Source organism: Castor canadensis, chromosome 13, assembly GCF_047511655.1.
Source record: "Castor canadensis chromosome 13, mCasCan1.hap1v2, whole genome shotgun sequence".
In the NCBI taxonomy this organism is placed as follows: domain Eukaryota; kingdom Metazoa; phylum Chordata; class Mammalia; order Rodentia; family Castoridae; genus Castor; species Castor canadensis.
The window spans coordinates 75,194,665-75,220,725 of NC_133398.1; the positions used below are offsets into that span (position 1 = coordinate 75,194,665).

At 35.2% G+C, this 26,061-nt stretch overlaps 1 protein-coding gene across 1 annotated transcript in view; it reads left to right on the forward strand.

Annotated features, from left to right (window-relative positions):
- The window catches only part of LOC109680288 (aldehyde dehydrogenase 1A1-like), a 39,084-nt gene extending 16,517 nt beyond the window's left edge, over nucleotides 1–22,567 (forward strand). Inside the window, exons 8-13 of the mRNA XM_074052043.1 lie at nucleotides 3,071–3,173; nucleotides 4,997–5,181; nucleotides 14,730–14,894; nucleotides 17,661–17,818; nucleotides 20,129–20,203; nucleotides 21,993–22,567. Coding sequence (XP_073908144.1) covers nucleotides 3,071–3,173; nucleotides 4,997–5,181; nucleotides 14,730–14,894; nucleotides 17,661–17,818; nucleotides 20,129–20,203; nucleotides 21,993–22,065 — 759 coding nt within the window. The 3' untranslated portion in view covers nucleotides 22,066–22,567. The remainder of the gene's footprint in view (nucleotides 1–3,070; nucleotides 3,174–4,996; nucleotides 5,182–14,729; nucleotides 14,895–17,660; nucleotides 17,819–20,128; nucleotides 20,204–21,992) is intronic.
- Nucleotides 22,568–26,061: the final 3,494 nt, after the last annotated feature.

Consider the following 26,061-nt stretch of genomic DNA (forward strand, 5'->3'; position numbering starts at 1 on the left):
TGCAATGATGCCTGTTGCCTGAATTGGACCGGTTTTGGGTTCACAGTCTATGCAATTGTTTAATTGGAAAGGGGACACTCAGGGAAAGTGACTTTGGAGACAAAAGTTCAAAAGTTCAAGGAAGCAGTAACTGTCTTAGAATATCAGCTCCATATCCAGGGCAGCTAGCACAAACAGGAACTTGCCCAGCTAAGGAAAATAACACTTTGTTCTTAATAGAAACTTTTATCAGGTTAAGCAGAGTCCATGAAGCATGTGGGAAATGAGTTAGGGAGACTAACATTTGTAACAGTAGTGGTTCCTTTGAAATAAAAGACCTAATCTGAGATGATTCTTTCAGTGGTACTGAGGAAATGGCGAATTGTGTGTTCAGTACTCAATTTGATTTTCTCTTTCCTACCTCCACTCTTTAATTTCTAACACTAGTTAAGGAAGGTGAGGCAAAAACTTCCCCAATTTTCCTTCATCTTTGCTGCTATGCCCTATCACTTCCTGACTATTTCAGGTATCTTTTTATTTTCCCACATTTTGCTCATGTGTGGCCAGAAGCTACTCTAGCATGAGTCCCATGTGATCCCTCTCTGGTCTGCTCCTCATATCTGCTTTTCTAAGAGCCTCCTGATTTTAAAATCTTCACATCTGTGTTCCCATGTCTATGATATATGATTAGGAAAGTATATGTTCATTGTCTTATTATTGCTCTTAAAGCTTCTTATTCATTCTTACTCAGAAGACAGTACAATAACTACCTCTGAATGTACGCTGAAGAAGTAAATGTGAACAAACGGTTTTAGAAGTCACACGGAAAATAAACTAGCATTAGTACAAACTCATATGCTTTTAGGAACCTATTGTTAGTTTTCTTTCAGCTTCAGGTTTGTTGTTTGGCTTAAATTAGGGAATGTGCCAATGCCATTTAAGGAATAAGAATTGGATTGCATTCCTTGTGTTCATTGTAAAAATGAGACTCATTCTATCAAGCTAAGAATTTTAATGTCTCATTAATTGATTTAACGTAGAACCTTATCCACACTGTGTAGGTTAGAACATTTTCACAAGCATTTCCTCTTTCTGCTTCATATGGCAATGACAATGTCATGTAACATACTGTCCACCCAAAGTCTTAACAGTTTTTATCTTTGTCTTTATCACAGACCTCTTTGGGAAAAATGATAAAACTTTACTTTTTTTCCAACTAAGGGAATGAAATCATGGGAGAAAAATCCATAGTTTCTTATTTCGAACTTAGCTTACTTTGGGTTATACTCAAGAAAGCCTTTTATTTGCCATCTAAACTTGCATTAAGCAAAATGTAGTCTTTTCCTCATTCATATTTATAATCAGCTTTTGTGTTAGTTTTTTTGACATCAGAAGGTTCTAGAAAAATACTTCTGATCTTAGTTCATTCCCAGACAATATTTACCTACTTTAGTTGAATTTCTCCAATAAACATAAGTATGAAATAGAAAAAAGCCCACAGTCACAGAAAGGAACTGGGAAACTCAAAAGAGTGGAGACAAAAAATGTTATGCAGAAAATAGAAAATTCCTGATCACTTCAAAAGTACATGTTCATAAGAAATGTGTTGTGAATGCTGGATGTGGTGGTAACACCTGTAATCCCAGTAGTTGGGAGACAGAAGCAGGAGATTCAAGAGTTTGAGGCCAGCTCGTTCAAAAAGCAAGACTCTGTTAGAAAGGAAGAAAGGAGGAAAGCGTGGAAGGTAGGAAGGAAAGAAGGAGGGAAGGAAGTTGTAGAAGCAAATGGCAAATTTCATATAGTGTTGCCTCAATTCATGTCAGTTTATTTTCATTAATCTAATTTTAAGGATTTGATTTAGTCTCATAAAATCTTTAAATAAAAATTCTCCATTCTTTCATATGCAATTGCAGCTAGTTAAGTATCCACAGCAAATTAAAACCTAATCTTTTTGTTCAGTTGGAATATAAATATTCAATTAAAATCTAAAATGTAGAGTAGAAAAAAAATCCAGAGAATAAAAGATAAACAAAATTGATTATCTCAAAAATGTCAAAGATCATTTTATTGGACTAAGGTGTCAATAAATAAAATAAATAACAGTTCAGATTTTAGACTAATTAAAATATAAAAAGCAATACAAAATAATCTTGATGAGAAGTGATCAAAAAAGAAAAAAAAAGCAATGTCTTTTTCTGCAAAGAAACAACTAGCATTAAAGAAGAAACTAGAACAGTTGGATTCCAGCCCACTGCAGTAAAAACAGAGCCCAGATTCAATTCCAATTTCATTCTTCTAACTCCACTGTCCAAAGATTTGGGTAGGGAGAGAGAAACAGAAAGGGAGAGAGAGAGAGAGAGAGAGAGAAAGAGAGAGAGAGAGAGAGAGAGAGAGAGAGAGAGAGTTGTCAGTCACTAGGATAAAATCTACTGAGGAGAAGTATATAATGATAGGATATAGTCACAATGAGCAAGGAGGTGACAAATCTGTTTGGAGAAATGATACATATACAATACTACAACTCAAGGCTGACTTTGAAAGAGTGCCCATCTGGTTGTCTGGGAGACCAGGAGAAGAAAGAGTCATGTCTATGTAGAGTCATCAAAGTACGATTCAAAAAAGGCCAAGATATGAGCTGCAGCCAATATAAGGACAGAACTTGGAAGCAGTTCAGGTTAGGGAGGGCATATAATAAGAAAAGAGATGAGATTTAGGATAGTATGTAGACTTGTATAGACAGAGTTTTCTGGACATCAATTGAAGGATGAAATGTAAATTAGATGAGTTGTGGTTGGGTCATGATATGTCTGATCAATTCACAGATGATTTTCTGATAAAAGCAAAACTTAACCTCCTGTGCAGCTATGCCCAAAAGGTCAGCTGTCATGTTCTATATCTCTGCTCTCTTGCCTGTGAGCACTTTTCTGATTCACCTCATGTCTGCATACTTGGATATGGGGAAAATGTCATTTACTGTTTCCCCCCAATGAAATGTAGTGATGGTACAAACATCATATAAATTTAAAATAATAAAATAATGTGTCTTAATGAGAGCAAACTAAGCCTCCTCCTTTCCAACTTTCCATTTCAGGTTGGCAAACTGATCAAAGAAGCTGCAGGGAAAAGCAATCTGAAGAGAGTCACCCTGGAGCTTGGGGGGAAAAGCCCCTGCATTGTGTTTGCTGATGCTGACTGTGAGTATTACCCTTTTGTTAACTTTTCACCCTTCCTCCTGTTTGATAGCTGATAAAGCCATGCAGTATTATTTGTATTGTTACAAACAGGCTTTCTACAAAGTATAAGGAATTAATACTAACATTTGTACAAAGTTTAACAAAGTAGTATGTTCTTTAAAAAACCCTCAATTATGATCACAGTGGTAACGCAGGTCAATTCCATGAACTATTTGTGTTTAGGTCTTTCATGAAAGTCTTTTAAATTGTCCTGAAGTTATAACACGTAGAAAAACTAACCATAGATACAAATTTTTTCTGAGTTTGGAATAGATTACTATTTCCTAATCTGAACACTAGATAACATAAATGCCTTGTGCTTAGGAGTCATTATGTGCATTTAATAATTCATTGTCTTTAATTATGAGCATTATGTTAGCATGATGAGATTCTTCAGACATAGTGGACTGAGACCCAGTGAGAGACCACAATTTCACACTTGTTATCTCCCTTCATTTTGAGTCTTATAAACATTAGATAAGATGGCTAGAAGAAATGGAAACTATTTTAAAATTTCTTTTTTTCCTATCAAGGAAATACTTATGATGTTATCCACATATATGATATTATCGGTTAATTCTTATTATATTACCCAATAGATTCCCAAAATTACTTCCTTCATAGGAGTTCATTACAAGAAACAAATACCAAAACATTCCTCTAAATCTCTTGTATTGTTGAATTATTGATATGAGGCCATAAACACAAACAGTTCATAGAATTTGTCTGTGTTACTATTGTGACCTTAGTCAAAGCTTCCTTACAGCATATCTTGGTGAACATTCTACAAAAATGATAAGGTTTCTGATTTTCCAACCCTATCTATTAACTTCTTCCACAACTATTTATGCAGCTATATTTACACCACAAATTCATACACAGTTGTTTTAATGTTGAATTGAAACTTCAGCATTTGGAAAAATAAAATGCAAAGAGAACTTAATTATTTTTCTTGGGACCTCAAGATTCTAATGAAGCAAACCAGGCACACTGTGCCATTTAAGTTAAACAAATAATTATAGGCATAATTAAAATAATATGACCTATGTTTTAGATAGATTTGAAAATGTCTGTCCCAGAAAATGTTCATAAGGTTGGTGGTTGATTCTTAATAGTAGTGGAGTTTGATTAACTTTGTTAATTTTTTCAGAAATTCACTTTCCTATTGATGAGAGTATTTAAGACAATTTTAAACTATTAAAGGAAATGGACAGTTCAGATTATTTTGTTCTCTAACTAAAACCTGAGAACAAAAAGAAACATTCATGGCATACAAAAAAGTTATATCCATATTTAGTTTATCTCTGTGCTATAAGTATATGGATTAAACTCACAGTAGTGAAATATAGGTACCTTCATTTTCTGTCAGTGGAGATGCTTATAAAAATCTTCTGAAGTGATATTTGATCTTATGATCAAATCCATATTCTTTGTACTGTCCATATTAAAGTTGTAATATTAATCAACATTGTAGGTGATAGTAATGGTTGTTACCATTTCCTTAGTAAATATAGGATTATCAAAATTAATTTCTCATCTGGCCTTTAAGATAATGAACTATGTTTAGCCCATCTCCGATTATACAGTCAACATCTTTCTGTATCACCATATTCCCTCTGAGAAGCACATATAAAAATAGAAAGTATTCCTTCTTCAGGGCTGGGGGCATGGCTTATGTGGTAGAATACCTGCCTAGAAAGCACAGGGTCCTGGGTTCCAACCCTAATACTGAAAAAAAAAAAGATAATATTCCTTCTTTAATAAGTTCTTGTTTTTTATTGCAGTGGAATCTGCGGTTGAATTTGCACACCAAGGGGTATTTTTGCACCAGGGCCAAATATGTGTAGCTGCATCCAGGCTTTTTGTGGAGGAATCAATTTATGATGAGTTTGTGAGAAGGAGTGTTGAGCGGGCTAAGCAGTATATTCTTGGAAATCCTCTGACTCCAGGAATAACTCAAGGCCCTCAGGTAAGTGAGCAACATAGAGAATGACATACCAAGGGACAGGAATAAAGTTTCCTTTTAGGGCCTGATTGTGATTTAGATTTACCTCTCATCTGTACATCTTTAACAATAATGTATCAATATAGAGATTAAAGCCCCTAATTTCCATGTAAAGAAATCATTCTGTTCCTGGGTTGTACATTTTTCATGTCCACAAAGAGTTTAGGAGACATGTGAGGAATTAAAGGTGTGAAGAAAATTAATAAGCACTATTGATTCCAAGTATCCAGTGAGAAAACCTCAAGTTTTGGGCATATGCAAGTATTGAAACCTAAAAATCCTAATACAACTGGGTAATGAAGTAAAAACTCTTTCCATATTAGTTTCATTGTACTTTGGATTTGTCTTTGAGTTTAATGACTACATAGATGAATTGCCAATCTTTATCTTATTTGGTAACTTCTCAAATGAATGCCAAGAAATATATTTGATTCCAATCTAAACTGATCTCACAGAAGAAAAATAATATAATTCTAATTTTTCTGTTGTATTTTCTCTCTAATTATCTGTCTACCTGTATAAACATAGGCACACACAAAAAGGGAAGAAAGTAAATGAGAGTGTCTAAGATACTTAATATTGAACATCGGTTGTACAATATTTTTCTCTAATAAAATGCCTACAAGTCAATCACAGAGAAAAAAATTGAGCTAAAATACATCATGTATTTAAGAGGAAGAAGTTAAAATTGATTTTTAAAATTATGTATTCATAGATTTCTAAAGTAAGTAACCCAGTAATCTATCTAACTCATTAATGTAAGATGTTATCTCTGTATGTAATGTACATATTTTAACACGTTGCACTGAATTACTAGGATAAGAAGGTATTTTGATATTTTGAGAAATAAAAGACTCAGAAGATCCCAAGGATACCTTTTTTTTTTAAATTATTCGTATATTTACATGTGTATACATTGTTTGGGTCTTTTCTTCCCCCTGCTCCACCTTTTCCCGCCACCAACCCTTGCTTCCAAGCAAAACCTGTTCTGCCCTTATCACTAATTTTGTTGAAGAGAAGACAAAAGCATAATAGGAAAGACAAAGCATTTTTGCTAGTTGAGTTAAGGGCAGCTATACAGAGAGATTCCTAGCATTGTTTCCAGGTACAAATGTGTTACAAACCAAGGTGATTCATCTCTAACTGATCTTTACACTCGTTCCTGATCCATTTCTCATGTTGACCTCTGTCACTTTAAAGTTTCCTCTGGAGTGGAGACATCAAATTCTTTCATGTTTTGGATTTTCTACCTATTCCCATACCTCCCTTATGTGCTTTCCCTTTGTCATGTCGCCCAAGACAACAACATTGCTGTATTTGCCCTAGATCTGAAGTCCCCACATGAGGGAGAACATATGATTTTTGGTCTTCTGAACCTGGCTAACCTCTTCAGAATGCTGTTCTCCAGTTCTATCCATTTACTTGTGAATAATAAGATTTCATTCTTCTTCATGGCTGAGTAAAATTCCATTGTGTATAAATACCACATTTTCTTGATCCATATGTCAATAGTAGGGCATCTTGGTTGTTTCCATAACTTGACTACTGTGAATAGCGCTATAATAAACATGGATGTGCAGGTGCCTTTGGAGTAGCCTGTGTTACTTTCCTTTGGGTATATCCACAGGAGTGGGATTGCTGGATGAAATGGAAGATCTATGTTTAGATTTTTAAATAGCCTCCAAATTTTTTTCCAGAGTGGTTGCAATAGCTTGCATACCCACCAGCAGTGTACGAGGGTTCTTTTATCCCCACATCCTCGCAAACACCTGTTGTTGGTGGTGTTTTTGATGATGGCTATTCTAACAGGGGTGAGGTGGAATCTTAGTGTGGTTTTGATTTGCATTTCCTTTATGGCTAGAGATGGTGAGAAATTTTTCATGAGTTTTTTGACCATTTGAACTTCTTTTGAGAATGTTCTGTTTAGTTCAGTTGCCCATTGCTTTATTGGTTCATTGATTTTGGGTGAGTTTAGTTACTTAAATTCCTGTATATTATGGTTATCATTTTTTTGTCTGATGTATAGCTGGCAAATATTTTCTCCAATGCTGTGGGTGGTCTCTTCAGTTTACAGACCATTTCTTTTGTTGTGCATAGCTTTTTAATTTTATGAAGTCCCATTTTTATTAGGTGCTGAGCGGCTGAGGTTCTATTGAGGAAGTCCTTGCCTGTATCTATTACTTGCAGAGTGTTTCCTGCTCCTTCCTGTACTAACTTCAGAGTTTCAGGTCTGATATTAAGGTCTTTAATCCATTTTGAGTTGATATTAGTACAGGGTGATAAAAATGGATCTAATTTCAGTTTCTTGCAGACGGATAACCACTTTTCCCAGCATCATTTGTTGTTGAAGAGGCTGACTTTTCTCCAATGTATGTTTTTGGCACTTTTGTCAAATATATGGTGTGCACAGTTGTGTGAATTCATATCTGGGTCCTCTATTCTGTTCCACTGGTCTTCATGTCTGTTTTTGTGCCAGTACCATACTGTTTTTATTGTTGTTGCTTTGCAATATAGTTTGAAGTCGGGTATTGTGATATCTCCAGCATTGCTCTTTTTGCTGAGTATTGCCTTGGCTAGTTGCCGTCCTTTGTGTTTCCAAATGAACTTTAAGGTAGATTTTTCAATCTCTGTGATGAAATTATTGGAATTTCGATAGGAATTGCATTAAACATGTAGATTGCTTTTTGTAGTATAGCCATTTTTACTATGATGATTTTACCAATGCTTGAGCATGGGAGATCTTTCCATCTTCTGTAGTCTTCCTCAATCTCTTTTTCAGGGCTTTGTAATTCGCCTTGTAGAGGTCATTCACATCCTTTGTTAAGTTTACTCCTATGTATTTGAATTTTTTTGAGTCTACTGTAAATGGAATTATTTCCACATATTCCTTCTCAATTTGTGTACAGAAAAGCTAATGTTTTTTGTATCCTACTACTTGCAATAGCTGTTTATGGTGTCTAGGAATTTTGGGGGGAGAGTTTCTTGGGTCTTAAAGGTATAAGATCATATCATCTGCATATAGGAATATTTTGACAGTTTCTTTACCTATTTGTATTCCTTTTATTTCTATTTCTTGCCTAATTGGTCTTGCTAGGAATTCCATGACTATGTTGAATAGGATTGGGAATAGTGGGAACCCTTGTCTTGTTCCTGATTGTAGGGGAAATGGTTTCAGTTTTTCACCATTAAGTATGATGTTGGCTATAGGTTTGTCATATATAGCCTTTACAATGTTAAGGTATTTTCCTTCTATTCCCAGTTTTCTTAGAGCTTTTATCATGAAGTGGTGTTGGCTCTTGTCGAAGGCTTTTTCTGCATCTATTTTGATGATCAAGTAGTTTTTGTCTTTGCTTCTATTAATGTGCTGTATTACATTTATTGATTTGTGCATGTTGAACTATCCCTGCATCCCTGGAATGAAGCCGACTTGGTCATGATGTATGATCTTTCTGAAGTGTTGTTGGATTCGATTTGCCATTACTTTATTGAGGATTTTTGCATCGATATTCATTAAGGAAATTGGCCTATAGTTCTCCTCTTTGGAGGTGTCTTTGTCAAGTTTTGGATAAGAGTACTATTGGCTTCAAAAAATGAGTTAGACAATGTTCCTTCCCTTTCTATTTCATGGAACAGTTTGAGGAGGGTTGGTATTAGTTCTTCTTTAAAGATCTGATAGAATTCAGCAGAGAATCCATCAGGTCCTGGACTTTTCTTTTTTGGAGACTATTGCTGCTTCAATTTCATTTTGTGTTATAAGTCTATTCAGGTGATTAATGTCGCCTTGGTTCATTTTGGATGGTCGTAAGTATCTAGAAATCTGTCCCTTTCTTCAAGACTTTCAAATTTATTAGAATATAGGTTCTCAAAGTAGTCTTTGATGATTTCCTGGATTTCCGTGGTGTTTGTTGTTATCTTTTCTTTAGCTTTTCTGATTTTCCTGATTTTGGTATTTTCTCTCCTCATTTTAGTCAGATTTGCCAGGGGTCTGTCCATCTTATTTAGTTTTTCAAAGAACCAACTTTTTGTTTCATTGATTCTTTGTATGTGTTTTTTTTCCTTTCTATTTCATTGATTTCAGCCCTTATTTGTATTATTTCTCTCCTGCGTGTTTTGGGATTGGGATTTGCTTGTTCTTGTTTTTCTAGGAGTTTGAGATGTAGCATTAGGTCATTGATTTGAGATCTTTCTGACCCTTTAATATATGCACTCATGGCTATAAACTTTCCCTTTGGACTGCCTTTGCTGTGTCATTTAGGTTCCAGTAGTTCATGTTTTCATTTTCATTAACTTTCAGGAACCTTTTAATTTCCTCTTTTATTTCATCAGTGACTCATTGATCATTGAGCAATGTGTTGTTCAGTTTCAAAATTGTTTGCATGTTTTCTACTGTTGTGTTTGTGGCTGAGTTCTTGTTTAAATGCACTATGATCAGATTGAATGCATGGCATTATTTTGATTTTCTTATATTTGCTGAGGCTTGCTTTGTGCCTGTGATATGATCAATTTTGGAGAAGGTTTCATGACCTGCTAAGAAGAATGTATGTTGTGCAGAAATTGGATGAAATATTCTGTAAGCATCAGCTAGGTCCATTTGATCTTGGTGTGATTCAGTTCTAGGATTTCGTTATTGATATTTTGTTTGGATGCCCTATCTATTGGTGATAAGGGGGTATTAAAGGCTCCCACTACCACTGTGTTGGAGTCTATATATGTTTGTAGATCCTTCAGTGTATGTTTGATGAAATTGGGTGCATATAAGTTGATAATTGTTATTTCCTTTTGGCTTATTTTTCCTTTTACTTGTCTGGAATGTCCTTCATCTCATTTGATCAATGTAGGTTTGAAGTCTACTTTGTCCAAGATAATTATTCCTACTCCTGCATTGTCTTGGTCGATCTTCTTCTAGCCTTTCACCCTTAGCCAATGCTTGTTACTGTTAATGGGATGGGATTCCTGTAGGCAGCAGATTGTTGGATCTTCTTTTTCAATCCAGTTTGCCAAGCAGTGTCTTTTGATGGGGGAATTAAGCCCGTTAACATTCAGTGTTTGTATTTTAAGGTATGTAGTGATTCCTGTCATTTAGTGTCTTTGTTGTTACTCTCTACTTTCTTGTCTTTTCTTCTCCAGTCATTTGGTACTGCCTGCCCTTTCATGGTTTTGTTTGATTTCACTTTCAGTGTGCAGAATTCCTTGAGCAATGTTTTGTAGGTGTGGCTTGGTGGTCATATATTGTTTTATTTCTGCTTGTCATGGAAGACTTTCATTGCTCCATCTATTTTGAGTTATAGTTTTGCTGAGTAGAGTATCTGAGAGTTGATGTTATTTTCATTCAGTGCCTGGAAGACATCACTCCATGCTCTTCTTTCTTTTTAGGTTTCTGTTGAGAAATTAGTTGTGATTTTGATTGGTTTACCTTTGTATGTTATTTGTTTTTTCTCTCTTACAGACTTCAGTATTCTTTCTCATTTCTCTGTGCTTGTTGTTTTAATGATAATATATCGTGGGGTAGTTCTATTTTGGTCAAGTCTGTTTGGTGTCCTGGAGGTTTCCTGTGCCTGAATGGGCATAGTTTTCTACAGATTTGAGAAATTGTCTGTTATTAATTTGTTGAATATATTACAAATTTCTTTTGCTTGCACCCGTTCTCCTTCTTCAAGTCCCATGATTCTCTGGGTTGGTCTTTTGATGGAATCAGTGAGTTCTTGCACATTCCTTTCACAGGTCTTGAGTTGTCTGACTAATAGTTCTTCAGTTTTTTCTTTAATTAACATTTCATCTTTGAGTTCTGTCATTCTGTCTTCTGTTTGTTCTAGTCTGCTGGAGTGGCCTTCCATTTTGTTTTGTATTTCTGTTTCCTTCTTTTTTCTGAGGTTTTCCATATCATGGGTCACTTCCTCTTTAATATTGTCAATTTTCACTCTTAATTCATTTATCTCACTATTTATGGTGTTTTCTGTTTCATTTTGGTGTTTATTTAGGGCTCCTGTGATTTCATATATTTGTTTTTGGGGTTTCTCATATTCTTTTTGTTTGTTGTCTTGGAATTTCTTGAGTACCTACTGTATATTTTCATTGACCATGACTAGTATCATCACTATGAAATTCTCATTGATTACTTGCAGGAGTTCTTCTTTCAGGGTGTTTTTGTGGGGTTTGTTGGATTCCTTGGTTTAGTTTATCCTTTTTTTGCTGGAGTCTGGGTCTGGGTATGTGTTTTCTTCATTTCCCTCTGAGTCCAGTAGTAATTTATTTTTGGTGGGAGAATGTTTTCTGTCCTTTTTTCATCTTCCTGTAATTCCACTTGGAACTGTTTGTGTTCCTGGTCTATGTGTAATTTAGTATTAGCTAACTTACAGTAGTAAAACTAACAAAACCAAGAAAGGAGAAAAAAGAAAAAGAAAAAGAAGGAAAAGAAAAAAAAAGGAGAACCAAAGAAATTAACAGGGAGATATCTTGGACTATCAGACAGAAAATAAGAAAAACAAACACTTAAAGAACAGAAAAAAAACAAAAAAGGAAAAAAAGAAAGAAAAAAAATTTCTGGTTCAGGAATAATAGAATTTCAGCCTTAGTAGTTCTAGTGTTATTCCTTTAGCATCCAGTCCTGTTGTCTGTGTACGGCAGAGGCCTGGTGGGCTTCCCAGGTCACCAGCCTGCTCTTTCAGTCTATTGTGGGAGAAGTGTGGAAAATCCTTCCAGGGATTCTTTACCCTTACCATTTTTCATCTATTGCGATCAGAAAAATCTTATGGAGAAGAGACACTCAGTAAGGTTTAAAATAGTGTTTCCTCCATTGTTAGCTAATACAAACCACATAAAATATATCTATAGGATTTTCTTTATTAATATTACAATAAAACAGTAATGAAGGGAAAGTAATGGGGAAAAATATTTGTTTAGGAAAATATTTTTTAAAAGAAGTTTATTTTTCTTATTTTAAAGATTTTGAGTGTTAGGATAATTTCATTTCTGTGTACTATTTATATTGTTTTATATATGTGTATCCATCCACACATATGTATTTCTTCATTTTTATACTGATTTTCCTAATTGACTTCATAGACAAAAATATGTAGATCCTTTATAACTTGGAAAAGTCCATATTTTCATGGAGAAAAAGTGAATATATCCATATAAATTTTACTAACATCAACAGAGTAAGATCTTGTTATGGTATGGAGCAATATATTTTGAATTATAGGCTGGATTTAAGACAAAACTTCCCTCAGATTCTATTTCCTCACCTGTACAACATGGCACAGTAATATCAATCTTACAGGGGCATAGTGCAGTGAAATAAATGAAATGATAAGCTGCATAATGCATCCATCATAATACTGGCTTACTGAGCATTCTCAAATGTCTATTAAGTAAGTGAAAATAACTCTAAACTTTGGAACATTTATGTATGTGTATAACTTTAGAAATATGCTCTCCTGACTCTTATGGATTTGTGGTTTACAACTAAATTAAGGGTTGTGGCTGTGTCTTTTTCCAATTTATCTTCATTTTCAATCCATTAGACATACAGAATAAAAAACTCTCCACATTCAAACTCATTCAAATATGTAGTTTAAGCAAATTTCAACAATGCAGTGACCCAAAACAATTCAAAGACCAGCCCATGAACAAGTGACTCACCTGGAAGTAATCAGCTCCTGGTACCTGCAAAGCATTACTGAATAGTGCATGAGGTCCTTAAAGAAAGCCAAATTCATCATTACTCTATCTGAATAAGATTTGTACATTTGGTGAATCAAAATTAGCCAGGCCAAATTGAATGCATCCCTCAGTGTAGCTGAAGTACTCTGTCACTAGTCCCATGCTCTAGCATGGTGTTCCTCCATTTTCCCCATGAACTGGAATCACACTGGACTCAATGGGGCTAGGGAGCAGCCTAAGAAGGAAAACTTGCTACCAGATGATGCCAGACCTATTGCCTATAGGAGCACATTGTCTGCAGCAAGGTATTCAATAGAAAGCCTCTAATTTTAGAAGTCAGTGATTATATAAGTATTCCAAATCTCTCAGAGATTTGATTCCAAATCTCTCAGCCTCTTTCTTTAGTGAGTATGTAGGGACTAAATGCTCACCAAGAGTACACTGTGGTCACAGACACAGAAACAATATGACTTTGAAAACATATTATTTAAAAAATTTTTTATTGTGGCTTGAACTTGGGGCCTTGCACTTGTTAGACAGACCCTTAACCACATGAGTCACTCTACCAGCCCAAGGGAAAAATATATTGAAATAACCAAAAATATCCTGACTTTGAGGTCATAGTCTGATTAATATCTTGTACTAGGCAAAGAAGCTTTCCATGGAGGTACATGGAACCCTGAACTGTTTACAGGAATGCTTTAATGAAGCAGAATCTAACAATACCACTTAAGCTGTATTATATTAACTAATATGTAATAACAAACATATCTCTTCCTTTATACAAATACCACAACTTCCATAAGCTGCTGGAAATGAACAGGGACATCTTTGTGGGATGTCCTATTCAATATTGTGCACTAAAGATTCTTGAGAAACATGGCACTAATTGTATCAAATTTTATAAAATAGTTTCTGATTGCAGATAGCATTTAATCATTTAACAATGAGAGAGAGTTGAGATGTGTGAGGTCAGAAATAACTTTATGGAAACTTTTCCTGGCCTTCAAAAGATAGGGAAGTTTTCAGAGTCTAAGAAGAAGATAAAGAATTCATCTTTTGGAGTAGTGAGAGAGACAAGTTAAAGTGATAAGTACCCCTGTCATCTTAGCTCCTGGTTCTCCTGTTTGTACTTAAATCCATACCTGAGACAGGATGTCTCACACTGATGATATCTATCCAATAGTCACTCAATCATTCAAACTCCCATTAAGGGAACTAAGATAATACAGAGTTCTCTCATTCCATGGCATGGAGGAGAGGTATGTGCTACTGGTAACTCTTAACTTGAACTCTGACCACTAATTATTCCCCTTAAAAATACTCTTTAATACATTCAACTTTTCTAAGACTTGTCATAAACTTCAATGTGGCCCACTTAATGAAGCAGGAAGATAATAATGAGGACTGGCTATCAATTTCAGTCAATCTACTGATCTGGAAAACGCCTGATCCATGTTGAGAATGTGTTTGGACCAGGCCAAAGGGGATGTTTCAGGGGAAGGAAGCATAGGGTCTTCTTAAAGTCTAAGCACATCATCATTACTGACCTTTTCTTCCTGAGTGGATAAATGACAGTGTGTGGAAGGCTGATGTGTTCACCATTCCACTATGCATTTCTTACACAATACTAGATTTATATTTAATAATATAAATACTGTCAAGGTATCTTTCCTGAAAATTCATACGAAGGAAACGTCCCTAAGAATGAATCTGAACCTCTCTCAGCTGTCTCAATTCAACATTAGATTTAATAACAATATCCTGGCATTTTTAGTCCCTCATTAACAGACTCATTAACTTTATCAATTGCTAATATTTTTACCTTTCATGTGCTATTTCTTAAATAGATTGATAAGGAACAACATAATAAAATACTGGACCTCATTGAGAGTGGGAAGAAAGAAGGGGCCACACTGGAATGTGGAGGAGGACCCTGGGGGAACAAAGGCTACTTTGTCCAGCCCACGGTCTTCTCCAATGTGACAGATGAGATGCGCATTGCCAAGGAGGAGGTAATGGTGTCGTTCCGTTCTGTTCCTTTTGCTGCCATGCGTTGTCTGTGTGCACCAGCTGTGCCTCTCACATTCTCAGCTCTTTGACCATCTTTCTCAGTAGATGGTACTCCTCATTTCTGCTATGAAAAAGGCTTAAATTGTCTGTGATCAAGATTCAATATAGTAGGGAATCCACTGGGCCTGCCAAGAATTTCTTCCTAAATACAGAACAGGATGCTTAATAATCTTTAGGGGCTTCCTTCCTTCACAATCCAGAAGTAATGGAAAAGTGTCTTGCCATTTGTGACAACACAGGTAAGCGTGAAGACATTTTGCTACATAATATGCCAGGCTCAGATAGGCACATGCTGAACCATCCCAATTATATGTAGAACATGAAACAGATTAACTCACAGGAGCAGAGAGTGGAATGGAAGCTACCAGGGCTTTGTGGAGATGAGGACTGTGGCATTTTGGTTAAAGGACACAAACTTCAGTTAGGAAGAATAAGGTCAAGATATCTACTGTACAGCATGGTGACTATAATTAATAACAAAGTATTATATACTTGAAAATTGCTGAGAGTAGACTTTATGCTTTCTAAACACAAATAAATAAATAAGCCAATGTCTAAATCCTATTCATTAGAACAATATTTGCTCTCTGGCCTTTTACTACACATATACTCTCTGTATATTTAAAAATACTATTCAGCCTCAAGTCATTCCCTAACTTCCACTGCACTATTCACTATATAGTTTTTCACCAGCTGGACTTCTTAATTTTTTATGTGTAAATATAGAAGAATATATATATCTTCATATATATATATATGTCTACCTACCTATTTATTTAACATTACACAAAAGTAGGAAGGGTGACAGCTGAAACATCTGAGACTATGACACTAAGAGCACATGAAAGGTGAGGTGTGATATAACAGATAAATACATAAATTTAATAGATATACTTATATACTTAATATATAACATACACAAAGGATATATTTGTACTTCATATCCACCATATGACAGGTTTGTTCTTCCTTCCTTTCTTTCTTCCTTCCTTTCTTTCTTTTTCTTTCTTCCTTCCTTTCCTTCTTCTCTCTCTCTCTCTCTCACTTTATATCTCTTTTTGGCAGTATTGAATTTGAAATGAGAGCATTAAATTTGCTAGCTTCCTTGGCAGCACTTGAGCCACACCCCAGCATTTTTTGTTTTAGTTAATTTTCAGAGATATTCTTACGTTTTTGTCCAGGGCTTGCCTTAGACCATGAACCTCTTGTCTATGTCTCCCACATAGTCAAGATTATAGACATTTAACACCATGTTGAGATGGGGAGCATGCTAACTTTTGGGCTGGCCTGGACTTGAACCATGATCAACCTTACTAAGTAACTGAAACGACGGGCATGAGCCACCACATCTGGCCCTGAGGTTATTTTCTTTACACCTCCCCCAAATATCAAATCAAGGAGAAAGGGCACAATCAGATTTTCAAACAGAAGAAGTAAATAGGGAAAACAAAATATAGTACCTGCATATCCAACATACTGAGCTTCTCCTCATCAATTCATTCCTCAACAGAATTATAATGTTTGCATGTATTGGAAAATTCTTGTCTGGTTTGAGCTGTAGTTCTTGTACCTATGAGCAATACCAGAGAGAAAGGGTAGAGGAAAACAATCATAATTCAAGTAAACATTTATCGTGTTTCTACAATAAGTATAGTAATCGCAGCTATGTGGGAAGCAAAGATGGGAGAATGACAGTTCAAATCCACCCCAGGCAATAAAGTTAGTGAAGGCATATCACACAAAAAAATAAAAACAAGCTAGGGATGGTAGTGAATGTCTGTAATCCAAGCTTAGAGGGAGGCAGAGGTAAGAGTATCACAGTCTGAGGGCAGCCCTGGGCAAAAAGCAAGAGAGCCTATCTGAAAACTATTTAAAGCAAAAAGGGCTGGGTTGTGGATGATCAAGTGATATCTATCTATCATCTATCTATATAATTATATATAGCAGAATACTAGCTTTTTCTTCAAAGTAGGAGCCTGGAGCCTTGTACTATGCTCAAGTAAAATTATGTAAAATATTAACACATTTACTGCAGCAGCAGCTTCTCTACTTCTAGTTCCTGGGTTACAATGTCATGATTACACTTACAACCTTAGGATATGCACTCAGTCTGTAGTGAATGTCAACCTCCACTTCCCCTACACCATGTACATCAATGGGGAACACTAGAAAATCATTTGTCATTTCTGATTGATTTTTGCCTACCTCATTCACTTTTCCCATAATACTCTGTCAGCACTCAGAGAGTTACCTCTTCTATTAGTTTTTATAAATGTTTTATTGACATACAGAAGTTTGCATTTTAAGAGAAAATCTGCCTATCTGGGGTAAGACACAGAATGAGTTTGGGCTGTGGTAACTAGAGACTACCGGAATAATCCAATTGTGAATTTTGTTTCCTGTTCTATGATTACAGCCATTGCCAGTGAACTCATGCTTAGTATAAGTTCTATAAAACTTAATTCCAACACATGGAAAATAAATGTTGCCTTATTTACTTGTATCCTTTCTTATTTCAAAGGGAATTTAACATATAATCATTGCCTATTTTCACCTTTCTTTTCTACAGCTACCTGTTTTGATTCTTACACATGGGTCTGTACTCAAAAACAAAACTTTAACCAACTTAGAATATGGGGAAACCTATATCATTTAAAATATTTATTTATAACCTATTTTTATTTTTTCATTCATGTCTTGCGGTATAGATATTTGGACCAGTGCAGCAAATCATGAAGTTCAAATCTGTAGAGGAAGTGATCAAGAGAGCAAACAATACTCCCTATGGCTTAGCAGCAGGAGTCTTTACCAAAGACCTTGACAGAGCCATGACAGTCGCCTCTGCTCTGCAGGCGGGTGTAGTGTGGTAAGTGAAACTGAAGTTATATAGGCCTTTCGGTGTTACACATGTTAAAAGTCTCACTTCACTTTAACTTTTGCAGCCTTGACTTTTTCATTTGAAATACATGGCCAGCTAGTAAAGTAGCTGCTCCTTTGAAAGTGTAAAAAAAAAAAAAAAATCACAAACAACAACAAAAAATTCTAATTAAATAACTACTATACTGGAAGACCTTTCTTTAACTCTATCCAGACTTTTGCAATTACTTCACTAAAATGTTTTATGGATATGTGATTTATACAATATATGTATTGCTAGGCAAGTCTAGGCATTTTGCACTATGCTATATACAAAGAAGTTTAATTAGAAAAGACGATGTTTTCTGAGAACCTATGGTTGCAAATATTTAATTCTTCTATCAGATTCTTACTTTTCTGGGATTATTAGACATGGCTGAAAGTTGTAATTTAGAAGAACATAATTGAGTTTTGAACAGCATGTCTACCTCATTTGGACCTCCTTAAAGTGCCTCTCAAAATGTTGTATTGCTTCCCAGTCCCCTGTTCCTGGACTGTTTCCTCAATAGTTTTTATCCTGTCGAACTTCCCATTTTTCCTGGGAAAAGCACAAGCTTATTCTCTGTATCACACATATTCAAGCTAAATAAAGAAAAAGAAAACAGCACTAGACATTAACATTTGTCCTTAAGGGACACAACCAAACAATTCCTCTCCCTTTAGGTGCTCTTGAGTCTTTTTTTCCTAGCCCAGGTGAGAGTCATCTTTCACTGAATATTTGCTCCATGTGGCAACGTATTTCTACATTCATCATTTTGTTTTACCTTACAATGACTATTTGTTATCTCAAACTTATTGGTGAAAAGCTTAGTGGGCTTAAGTAACTTTTTTAGATCCCAGAATAAATAACAGAGCTATTGTGTCCAACTCTAAAACAATGACTCTCAACCTTGGCAGTATATATTGCAAGCACAGTATCGCTGATCCTAAAATCCAAAATCTAAAATGTTCTGACATAATGCTCAAAATATTTTGGGTTTTGGAACAGTTTGAATTTTAGCATTAACAATACTCAGCCAGTAATAGGGGAATAATTGAATTCCAGAGTTGCTGGGATTTTACCGATAATTTTAAAGTAGAGATCTTAATTTTAATTGAAAGAGCATTTTTCCTAAGTTTACAAAAACCTCCTTCTAAAAGTGTAAATCTACTCAAGGAACTATCTCTTCAGTATGGGAGGCAGGGGTAAGGACTCTGAGGCTTCGTGAGAATGTAGAACTGTGGGAATTGGAATAGTAAGTGTTTTTCCTGAGAAAACATCTGAACATACCTCAAAATCAAAGTAATGACCAAAGTCTTCCAAGGACAACACAGTTTATCTGGGGTCACCTGGCTGTTCACCTGTTGTAATAGCATTTAGGGAAGAACAATATAAAAATACAGTATTGTTTTCTCTCTTAATTTTTTTCCTTTTGTGTGTAATGAGAATCATGTATGTAATTATATTCTGCATTGAACTATGGTCACTATGAAATTTAGAGCTAAACAAATTGTTCGTGATATGAGCAAGTGGATTCTAAGCCCCTCTCATGTTTTGATCTCCTATTGAACTCTTGCCTATAATTTTATTCACATTTTGTAATTATATTTCTTCATATAAGTATCTTTAAAAACTTTGTGACATCTGACAAGCATATTGGTAATTAAGACCAGTACTTTCTTTTGGTGGTACTGAAGTTTGAATTCAGGGCTTCACGCTTGCTAGGCAGACACTCTACCACTTGATCAATATCTCAAGCCTGAAGTCCAATTTTTGCCAAGGACTGTGTTTAAGCAATTTATTGAGCCAATTCATGAAAAACTGAACTGAATATTATGATACATATTATAATCGCAAAGAAATGATTGTGATTCTAGCTTGATAAGTAAATAAACCTCAAGAGAATTGCAATGCCTATTGAATATACCCATACAGCAAATTGTAATCTGTAGCAAACATATCTTTCCTCCTATCGCAGCTATGTTCTCTTTTATAATTCAGTACTACTTCTTAAAGACATGATATACTACCCAAAAGATTACCCTCATACATAGTTGTTCCATTCTATGCTATACTCATAGACACACATACACACAGACACACACACAACCATACACAGCTGTATGTGTTTTGCATTCTGCTTTATGGTGCTATTCTTCATCTCAATGACTATACTGAACTGAATGGAGTTCTTAAAAAGTTCTCTTGGTTTCTAACATTCTCAATTAAGTAGTTATTTCAAAAGTTATGTATTATCTATAACATACTTCTTTTTTTCAGGGTAAATTGCTACCTGATGTCATCTGTCCAGGATCCCTTTGGTGGATTCAAGATGTCTGGAAATGGAAGAGAAATGTAAGAATAAACTTTTATTAAGATAAATGCTTGTTTCGATGAAAATAGTTGTTACTCAAAAGTAATTAATCTATGTTCACCACCTTAAATAAAATATGCCTCAATTCTTTCATAGAAATTCATATTACCACATAGCTTATTAAATATTATATATACTCCATAAGTACAGAAATGCAATAGTAGGAGAGAAATAAAATTTACTAAGCTGCTACTATTCATAAGGAAACATATTTAACACTATAGATTGGTGTTTGAATTATTTCCTACTTTTAAGGTTCCTTGTTGGATGTATGAATGTAATCATTCTTCAAAGAGAGAAAAGACTAACAGTAAAGGTCAGGGTTTTATTTGGTTTTTAATTGTAATAAAACTAATATATTTGGTGATGCAGAGAACTGGAGGGATGACAAAATCTTCTATCCACTTTCTCAACTTATAGTAACTATGTACTTGCTATGAATGAGGTTCAAGAAGTCCCAGAGTCCTAGCACTATATTTCAACCACCATATTACTGTGGTGGTAGAAAGAATATGTAAACAGATACATAGTGCAAAATAGAAACACACAGTATGAAATAAGTAGAATAGATCAGGAGCTCAACTCCATGAAGTTAGTAGAGAAGCAGTTAAACTGAAGAGTGAATTGTTGAAGTACAGAAAATCTGCGTGCTAAGAGAGTATAACATTGAATACACTCTGAACTTCAAAAAACTTTATCTGTTAAACAAGGTTGTCTGGTTCCAGTTGTCTAACTTATGAGCCTCGATTTCTTCATTTTTAAAATGGATGTATTAGTGCCCTTCTTAAAGGAAGGGTAGAAAAGGATCAATATTTTATTTTTCTGTATGCCTCCATGTGCATAGGTGATATGATTTTAAGTATATTTTTAAATACATGCAATTTGATCTTCTCATCAAAATAATACAGAGGATATCTGAAACCATGCCTTCAAGTTATGTCTTCAGCAAAAAAATAACCCATATTTTTCAAAAGTGGTCGGAGGTATTACACTATAACAAAATCTAGGGTGTAAACAGATTGTCTTGTATTAAGTTCTGGTCATTTGGGTGAACTTAAAAGTTATGTAAGCAAGTGGTGGAATAAGCAAAAAGAATATCAGCAAAAAGATGTAGGCCAATCTTTTCCCTCTATCCTTCTTAAAAAGAAGAAAACAAAAATATAGTCCAAAAAGAAAGAAAACTATAACAGTAAAGGTCAGGATTTCATTTGGTTTTGTCGAGAATCAAATGATATTGTTAAAATTACAGCTCTGAAAGTTTAGGATCCCTCAGAAGGAAATTGAAGCATGATAACTTTCTATCCTCTTATGATCTGTGCCAAAGAAGATGGCAAGTGTACGGCTAACTTCACTTTATGATTTTAGTTAAGTGGTTACATATTGCCTCTTCTCTTTAATTATATTTACCTTATTTATTTGAATCTAATCCAGTGTTGATAAAATGTTGAGTGAATTTTCTTTTGAGAAGTTCAAACTTTAATGGTGAAGCAGACTAACATTAAAAATTGACAATATCTTGGAAATCAACTGAGTGTACATCATTATTTTAAATGAAAGACATTTTTCCAAATTGCTTTCCACAGGGGAATTTATGTTCAACCACATAACTTATGCTCAGCTAGCTACTGTATGAATCCTCTGAACACAGAAAATACTGTACATTGTTCCTAGCCAGATAAACAATGGAAGGCATGCATCAAATCAAGGACTGCAGTATACTTGCACTGCTGTGAACAGTAGTGTTTATAAGTATCTTTTTTCTGTCTCTAGGGGAGAAGAGGGTGTCCTTGAATACACAGAGATCAAGACAGTCACAATGAAGATCTCTCAGAAGAACTCCTAAACATTCCCTGCAAAATGGAGAGAAGATTCTTCTTCAAGAGTTAAACATCTTCTACAATCATTAATATAGTGCTATTTAAATATAAAAATTTTCTTTTCTAAGTTTTAAAACATAAACTAATGCTTTGTATTAATATCACACCTAGAAAACATGTATCTGACTCTGCATGAATCATTTAACTCTTGATATAAGTCCAAATCCTATCCTAAATAAAAAGGATGTATTTGGAAACAAGATCTGTGTAGCCCTATCATAGTTATATGGTTTTCTTTATTACTCCTTCTTGAGACTAATCATGTTATAGAAGAGGGTCATTAACCATCTAGCCTTTTTCTTAAAGCTAATATCCATGTTAGTTGCAAAGTAAGAAGTTATGTCCCCAGTAAATATAATGTGCTTGAAGTATTTTGAAATGTTTCCTAGAATGTCATGTTTGTTTGTCACATGAAATACTTAACTGTAATCTTCATATAAAGCTTAATAAACACAACCTTGCATGATTCTTGTAGAGTTTGAATTCTTTTAGTTGAAAGTTTGGGTTATGGTGATTTACTATGTATTCCCATCACTCAAAAGCACTGGTAAATAAAAATAGAGATAAATTTAAAAATAATATTAACTGCCCCTATTTCCAAATGGATCAAGATCAATTCTTAAAATAAGAAATGGCAACCAGAAGGAGGAACCAGACAGCGTGAGCTCCGTGGATCAAAAACTTCCTGAGAATCTGGAGCCACACTTGGCAGAAGAAAAAGAAAAAAACCACCAGGAATAAGCAAGATTCTGAACCCCAAGCCTGTACAAAGCTTCACCATATACATTGCATTGAGAAAACAGAGGGCTCCTGTGCTGCCAGACGCCAGCTCCAAATCTGCTTGGGAAATGCAGACCAACAGGTGAGCAAATAAGTGGCATGAAGCATTCCCACAGCCACCTGGGAGGTAGATCAGCATAGCCCCTTAGATGACCAACTCCCACCCTTCCAAACACAAAAAAAGAAAAGAAAAAAAACCAAGGGAGTAAAAAGGGCATGCATCAGAGAGGTATCCTTTGAGAGCATCAGAGGGTGGGAAGGGTCAGCTCCCTGCATGAGCTTTCAAATAACAGAGCCTGCGGGAGCAGCAGCTGGTAAGTCCCCAGCCCCAGAGAGGGGGAAGGGCAGCTCTCTGCTCAAAAATTCAAATAACAGAGCCTGCAGGAGTGCCTGGCTGACAGCAGGTGGCAGATGAGCTGCTGCCTGAAATAGGACAGATAGTGGTTTACAAATCTCATCTCCTAACCCAACCACTTGGTGAGACTACTACAGGACTACTCCTTAAATACCAACACCAGGACTGGATGCTAAAGGAGCTACACCAGAACTACTAAGACTGAAATTCCATTGTTCCTGAACCAGGAATTTTTTTTCTTTGTTTTATTTTATCTCTTTCTAAGTGCTTATCTTCTTTGTTTATTAGTCCACCATCCTGCCCATTGATTTCCTTGGTTCTCTATTTTTTTCTCTTTTCTTTATTTTTCTTATCTCTTTTTCCATCTTCATTTCATTAGTTTTAATATTGTAAATTAGCTAATACTAAATTACACACAGAACAGGGACAGAAACAGCACCAGGTAGAATGATGGGAAGACGAAAAAGGGACAGAAAAAAATTTCCCCCCCAAAATAAACTAGTACAGCATTTAGAAGGAAATGTATAAAAAGGATACCCAGTTACAGACCCCTCAAAAACAATGCTAGACTATCCCAAGGAAACCAATGAAACCCATAAGAATACCACTGAGAAGAAATCACTGAGAATTTCATGGACACGGTACTAGACAAGCTCAACCAAAATGTACAGGAAGCACACAAGAAATTCTAAGACAACAAAATTAAAGAATATGAGAAAATACAAAAACAAATAAGTGAACTCATAGGAGCCCTAAACAATTACCAAAGTGAAACAGAGAACACCATAAATGGAGAGATAAATGAATTAAGGACGAAAATTGACAATATTAAATTGAAATTGATCCATGATATAGAAAACCTCAGAAAAAAAAAAGAAACAGAAATGCAAAACAAAATGGAAGGCCACTCCAGCAGCATAGAAGAAGCAGAAGACAGAATCTCAGCACTTGAAGATGAAATGGAAATTAAAGGAAAAACTGAAGAACTATTACATAAACAACACAAAACCATGAAAGGAATATGCAAGAACTCACTGACTCCCTCAAAAGACAAATCCTGAGAATCATGGGTACTGAAGAAGGATAAGAGGTGAAAGCAAAAGGAATTCATAATATATTCAACAAAATAATAACAAAAAATTTCCCAAATTTAGAGAAAGCTATGCCCATTTAGGTACAAGAATCCTCCAGGACACCAAACAGACTTGACAAAAATAGAACCACCCCATGACATATTATCATTAAAGAGACAAACAAAGAGAATAGAGAAAGAATATGGAAGGCTGTAAGAAAAAACAAATAACATATAAAGGTAAACCCATCAAAATCACAGCAGATTTCTCAACAGAAACCTTAAAAGAAAGAAGAGCATGGAATGAGGTCTTCTGGGCACTGAATGAAAATAACTTCAACTCTAGGATACTCTGCCCAGAAAAACTATCATTCAAAATAGATGGAGCCATAAAAGTCTTCCATGATAAGCAGAAACTAAAACAATGTATGACCACCAAGCCATAATAACAAAAGATTCTTCAAGGAATTTTGCACACAGAAAATTTAAGCATACAAAACCATGAAATGACAGGCAATACCAAACCATGGAGAAGAAAAAGCAAAGAAAGTAGAGACTAACATTGACATAACTGTGCACAATCAATTCCTTCAACAAGAAAGACAACTAAATGATGGGAATCACCACATGCCTATCAATACTAACACTGAATGTTAACGGACTTAATTTCCCCATCAAAAGACACTGTTTGGCAAACAGGATTAAAAAGGAAGATCCAACAATCTACTGCCTACAGGACACCCATCTCATTGACAGAAACACGCACTTGCTTAGGGTGAAAGGCTGGAAGAAGATTTACCAAGCCAATGGCTCCCGAAAACAGACAGGAGTTGCAATACTTATCTTGGACAAAGTAGACTTCAAATCTCCATTGATCAAATGAGATAAAGAAGGAGATTCCATACTAATAAAAGGGGATATACACCAAAAGGAAATAACAATTATCAACTTATATGCACCCAATGTCAACGCACCCAATTTCATCAAACATACCCTGAAAGACCTAAAAGCATATATTAACTTCAACACAGTGGTAGTGGAAGATATTAACACCCCCTTTCACTGATACATAGGTCATCCAAATAAAAAATCAATAAAGAAATCCTAGATCTAAACCACACAAGAGATCAAATGGACATGGCTGATGTCTACAGAATGGTTCATCAACTAGTGTACAATATACATTCTTCTCAGCAGCCCATGGAACCTTCTCCAAAATTGATCACGTTAGGACACAAAGCAAGCCTCAGCAAATATAAGAAAGTAGAAATAATGCCATGCATTCTATCTGATCACAACACATTAAAACTAGAATTCAATAAAAAAAGCAACAGTAAAAAACATGCAAACAGTTGGAAGTTGAACAGCACATTGCTCAATGATCAATGGGTCATTGATGAAATAAAAGAAGAAATTAAAAGTTTCCTGGAAGTTAATGAAAGTGAAAATACAGCCTACTGGAACCTGTGGGACACCTCAAAGGCAGTCCTAAGAGGAAAGTTTATAGCCACGAGTGCATATATTAAAAGGCCAGAAAGATCTCAAATCAATGACCTAATGCTACATCTCAAACTCCTAGCAAAACAAGAACAAGCAAATCCCAAAACAAGCAGAAAGAGAGAAATAATAAATATAAGAGCCAAAATCAATGAAATAGGACCAAAAAAAAAACAAAGAATCAAAGAAACAAAAAGTTGGTTCTTTGAAAAAATAAGTAAGATTGACAGACTACTAGCAAACCTGACTAAAAGGAGA